The sequence below is a fragment of the Photinus pyralis genome, unplaced genomic scaffold, assembly GCF_008802855.1.
Source record: "Photinus pyralis isolate 1611_PpyrPB1 unplaced genomic scaffold, Ppyr1.3 Ppyr1.4_LG1, whole genome shotgun sequence".
Classification (NCBI taxonomy): Eukaryota; Metazoa; Arthropoda; class Insecta; order Coleoptera; family Lampyridae; genus Photinus; species Photinus pyralis.
Window position 1 is genome coordinate 22,778,361 of NW_022170249.1, and position 5,685 is coordinate 22,784,045.

At 37.4% G+C, this 5,685-nt stretch overlaps 1 protein-coding gene across 1 annotated transcript; it reads left to right on the forward strand.

Annotated features, from left to right (window-relative positions):
• Window positions 1-1,961: 1,961 nt before the first annotated feature.
• On the forward strand, window positions 1,962-4,937 carry LOC116159588 (kelch domain-containing protein 3-like). Its single transcript, XM_031472599.1, has 6 exons — window positions 1,962-2,117; window positions 2,174-2,802; window positions 3,915-4,133; window positions 4,180-4,375; window positions 4,424-4,591; window positions 4,641-4,937. The coding sequence occupies exons 2-6, from the start codon at window positions 2,289-2,291 to the stop codon at window positions 4,708-4,710; spliced, it is 1,167 nt and encodes a 388-aa protein (XP_031328459.1). The 5' UTR covers window positions 1,962-2,117; window positions 2,174-2,288; the 3' UTR covers window positions 4,711-4,937.
• Window positions 4,938-5,685: the final 748 nt, after the last annotated feature.

The window sequence follows — 5,685 nt, forward strand, 5'->3', positions numbered from 1 at the left end:
TAGACTTATCATTCTAGTACCGCAGATAAAAAACCGGACAATAAAAAATGTTGTCCACGTGGTCGGCATCGGCAGCCCACATCCGATTCCTCGATTTAAACGGGAACAATGATCGATAAAAATTTGGGTTTAGCGGTATGCATTTATGGAATTGGGTAGGCAACACACAGTACCCATATATTCGTGTCACACCCCTTTGTCTAATAACACTTTTCAGACTTTATTATTCTAATTCAAAGGTTTAAACAACAACCACTGTATGTGTATTACACAGGGAATTTTTCTTAAATGTATACATATGAGCATTGATTATGTTGTTGAGTAATCAATGATATGGACACGAATAAGATGGCTGTAGGCAACCAACATTACACGCGATAAACTGGAGTTGTATGTATTTAACTGTTACCACCAAGGACGTTAAAAATCACCACCCATTCTGCTTTGTTTTTGCTATATTGTGTTAAAGAATCGCAATTTGATGCTAATAATAAAAATAAAGGCTAACAAGTTACTGTTTCCATAGCAGACACAAATTATCATTATCATTAACAAATTCGTGTATAGTTGGTTGTCTATTGTAGCCATCTATACCATGCATTTGATCCGTTTTTACCACCCGCTCGTTAATAAGGAAGGTATTGCATTGGGGTAAAAAATGAAAAATGTAATGAAAATGAAATTTTCGATAAACATTCACAGAGAGGCTGATCCGCCGGTTTGAACTGCGACAGATAAATCTGTCAGTTTGATGCGTCACTGACGCACAATTCTGTACTTGTTAAATCTAGCGCGTGCGCTTACCCACTAACTTATACGTCTTTCGCTATAGAAACCGTTGCACGTCATTGATTTGTGTATCAATTTTAGACATATGCTGCAACACTGCAACATGTACAAAAAAAAACAAGTGTGCGAAATCTATAGAAAACTTGTCTGAAATTGATTCATAAATCAATGACGTGCACCGGTTTTTATAGCGAAAGACGTATACAAACAAATCTGTACGTTTGAACTGCGCTATTCTAAACCGGCAATCAACCTCTCTGTGTATGGCCAGCTATTCTGGATTTGATGACGCCGACGGCTGACCTTAAAGGGATAAATAATTACTATCATGTTCTTCTCATTCTTTCAGTGAAGAGCAGTAGTTGTGTCCGAAAGCTTATTTTTCGTGAAATGTACTTGCGTCGATGACTAAATGTTCTCAAATGCACCAAATGCATGCATTTGAGAACAGATGCTCTCCAGAAGAGAGATCAAAATGTTGGTTTAATTTCCTAAATGTATACCTACAGTAGTCCCATTAATAATAAATTATTGGTTCAAGAAATAAAGTGTGGAGCAGTTATAATCTGATGAGCAAATTCGACCAACTACTAACAAACAGCCCTTTGGTCATAACAATTATAAGAATGACGATGCATTTACTGCAAAACCAAGTAATTCCTCGTTTGGGTAAATGTATGGAAAAGCCAAAAAATAGATTTTGTAGCGGACTGACGTAGTTTCATCTGACGTCATGGGGAGCTGTATAATTTATTTTTCTTTGGTTTTTTGTGGACTATCGATGCATTCGCAAAACTTCACAGAAAAATGAATTAACAATTAACAGATGCCTATGTACCATGTATATATATATAAGTTTAACTGTTAATTGTTACTCAGGTACGCATACCTACAAGGAAATTCCATTGTTTTTCGGAGAAACGGAAATAGGTAACAGGTCTCCAGGGGAAAATATGATTTCAAGATTGAATTAATGAGTGGCAGCTGCTGATGCTGTTTGTACAAAGCACGAAATCTCAGTATTGATCTTTTCAGCAATAATGTGCACCTGTGCAAATAAATAATCTATTTTAAAGCGGTAGTAAATAGATTTGAAAAACAATGCAATTTATTTTCCCAGGGGTATTTTTTTTATCTATATAGTATTTTAATTTTCTCTATAAAGATGCCTGAACGCAGCTCAGATTTGTGAAAGGGTGTGGTGTGAGAACCACATTGTACAATATACAGGGCGATTAGATACACAGATGGTGTAATGCAGATCCTCAGCTTTAAGAGCTTGGACCGGATGTAAATTCAACCTTGACTCTCTGCCAAAACAACAAAACGTAATAATTATTGTAACTTACATTTTAAACCTTGAAACACTTAAAACAACTTTCAGGAAGATCATTTAAAAAAGATTTAGATATTCCCAGTGATGCAGTGAATGACAACTAGAGCACAGGTACCTTTCATAATGCAAAGCTCATTCGAAATTTAACCAGTGAGAAAAAAACATGAAGTGGATAGCACACATCGAAGGGGGCCCGAAACGAGTAAATCATGCGGCGGTTACAGTCGATCACAAAATCTACACGTTTGGAGGTTATTGCACTGGTGAAAGTTCCAACGAGTACACCTCGATCGACGTGCACATTTTAAATACTACAACATTCCGGTGGACCAAACATCCAGTGAGCGACTTGCCCTACTTTGAAAATGACGACATTGTTCCTTATAAAAGGTACGGGCATACCGCGGTCGTGTATCAGGATAAAATTTATATCTGGGGTGGCCGCAATGATCACGAATCTTGTGGGGAGCTGTTCTGTTTGGACACGAGGTATCACTGCTGGACGGCTCCAGAAACGACGGGGGCCATACCACCGGCACGTGACGGGCATACAGCGTGTGTGTGGAGACATTACATGTACATTTTTGGCGGATTTGAAGAGGAATCCGATACATTTGCGCGATCGGTTCACATACTCAATTTGCATACGATGTGTTGGAAATACGTTCATAGTACAGGTAATTGCTTTATTTGTCAAAACCATATGTTAGATTTTGAGTAGTAAAAGAATGTGTAAAATTGTGATATCCAGGGACAGGTGAGTTTTTTTTAATTTAAATTTAGCAACATGTATGGTTCATGTGATTTAGTAAATATTGGCCCTTCAAGCCGGGTTTGATCAAAAATAGATGTTAGTTTTCTAGTTAGATTAGCTAGTATTTTTGGCATTTTACGTTCAAAATTGTAGAGTACCCACTTCACTATCGCCGAGACTACTTTATAGCTATTTCCAACATCTTTGATATTTTTCTCCTCTATGAGATCCGATCCTAGGGTTCACCCTGTGGTCCTATGGAGGGTTTTTGAGTTGTCGAATTTGCAAAATGTTGCGTCATTAATATCAAATTATCTCTCTCTCATCATTGTATATACATAATCTAGGAGATGAGTAAAAAAACTTACAACCCACTTAGATCTAATTATACCATTGCCTTTAACATTAATCTTTACCAAAGCTGTTTTGTTACAAACGCCTAATCCCAAATTTTCCCTTTATTGGGCAAAAAGATGTTTTTTTCATCATTGAACATTGAAGTACCAGATGTCTTCGTATCAAAAAAATGTGTGTGCTTTCTTGTGACCTTGATACAGTCGCTCTCAACTTCAAATCTACTAGGTAGTTCAGCAAAAATTTAAAATCAAGTGAAAATTTAATAAACCAATCAAATTTCCCACGTGTAAATTAGACATTTCATTTCCAAAGCCGGCCTGTGTGGCACAGTTGAGTTGAAGCTTGATTGCGGTACTAAGGGTCCCTGGTTCAAATCTGGGTTCAGGAATGGATATTTGTAAATGTATATACAGTTGGTATAATGGATCGCGTATGATCTAAGACGCCGACAAGGACGCAGTGTTCTGTTTCTGCATTGATTTCATCTCATAGCGATCGGCTTTTGTTGCCGTTCAAAGATGCATTATACAAACTGTAGTGGGTTGGGTTGGTAGAGCAGCCTTGGCTGAAACCACTCAAAAATAAAGGCCAAAAAAAAGCGGTTGCTCAACAGGTGAGCAATTTTTTAATCTAAATTTACGAAATTTAGTAAACCTTGCACAATATTTATCTTTTTAGGTCTGGAACCCGCAGTGAGAGACTTCCACTCCGCAGCCTGCATAAACGATCGAATGTACATATTTGGAGGTCGAGGAACAGAATTGCATCACAGCTTGCACTTGCGCGAAAAGGAGGTGTACTGCAATGAATTGTGGTACCTGGATCTTCAGACACATACCTGGTGTAAGCCACATACCACAGGCACTCAACCTATAGGCCGACGTAGCCACTCAGCTTGTATGTCTACATCTTTAGCTACCCAGCAATAATCGCATATTTGCAGTTGTATATAACGGCAAAATGTATATCTTCGGCGGCTATAACGCACTGAAACTGCAACATTACAATGATCTATTCGAATACGATCCCATCACTTCCGAATGGACATTAATTAAACCGCAAGGTAACGGCCCGTGCAGCAGACGAAGACAAGCATGCATTGTCGTCAGCGACAGGGTGTTTCTTTTCGGCGGGACAAGGTGAGATCGGCATTTCGACTGTCACAATCTCAACGTCCGATGTTACAGCCCAAAACCGACACCACGGACGCATGCACGGTTGCATACTGTCGAAGAGAAACTAACGGATCACAGTGACATGTACATTCTAGATTTCAAACCGAGTTTGAAAACGTTGTGTATTTCGGCGGTGCACGACTATAAATTAGATTTTTCCATTTTACCGCTGAGTCTTAAGTGAGTATGCCCTTTGCGATAATGTCGTCAACCTATTGATTATTTTTAGGACTGAAGTTGAAAATATGTTGGTACCTAATAAGATTGTTATTAATCGACCGAATAATTCTACAGGATGATGCAAGAAGGGGAGTTCGAAGTTGATTCTATGCTTTTGCTTCATTTTAAAGGGTACTTCAGCAAAATGTTCAATTTGCATACAGTGTGTTCAAATTTTGTTTTGCAAATGGTACTTGGAATTATTGTTTAAGTACTGAAAGATTGTATCCTTATTATTATTATATAATTAAAATATGTATCTTGTAATGTTAATTCTAAGTGAATTATACCATATTCAATTAGGAGAGCAATAGTTTCAATGCGTTTCCTTATAAGTAAGTAATGAAGTGATTTATGAATTCATTGATTGTTATACAGTACCTACAGATTGAAATTTTCACATAAAATACCTATGTTCTCTCATCTTTTACTTTACTCAGTTTTCAGTAAGACTGAAGGGGAAAGGGGGTCACATCCTCAAGGGCTCTGAGCTATGAGGGCGCCCTAAAATTCCGCCGCACCCCCGTGTGTAGACTTAAAAGTAAAAAGAGCATCTTTTTTAAACCAGCGGATAAGAATTTTTTTTCACTACTAGCGTCTGATGACATGATTATTAACCTTTTTTCCACTTGTAAAGTAGGCTTTCTCGGCATTTGTTCAAAGTGGTTAATAATGTGACATTATTAACTAGTAGTCAATAATGAGAACTGTCACGCTGTCACTTTTAGAAAACACAACCCGAAATTTCGCTCAATAAACGTTTAGACAAGTTCTCTAAAACGAATAATTGCCACCATCCGCCATTTCCAGAGAAATTACATACCTAAAATTATCACATTTTGAAAAAATTCGAACGAAATTACTCTTTGAAAATATCTCAATGACAGAACAAAATACGGCCTGTTTGACTTGTACTTCCACGTACTTGATTGACATGTTAAATTAAGAAACAAACAATTCTGTCCAACCGTTCACTTTCTTATCAATATAATATGTTAATTTAGAGGACTTCAAGTGCTAGTAGTGAAAAAAATAGTATATATACCACGGTAGAG

Coding starts and splice junctions, on each gene's coding strand:
- LOC116159588 (XM_031472599.1), top strand. CDS start 2,289: ATGAAGTGGATAGCACACATCGAAGGGGGCCCGAAACGAGTAAATCAT. Junction 2,803..3,914: donor GAAATACGTTCATAGTACAG/GTAATTGCTTTA, acceptor TTATCTTTTTAG/GTCTGGAACCCGCAGTGAGA. Junction 4,134..4,179: donor CCGACGTAGCCACTCAGCTT/GTATGTCTACAT, acceptor GCATATTTGCAG/TTGTATATAACGGCAAAATG.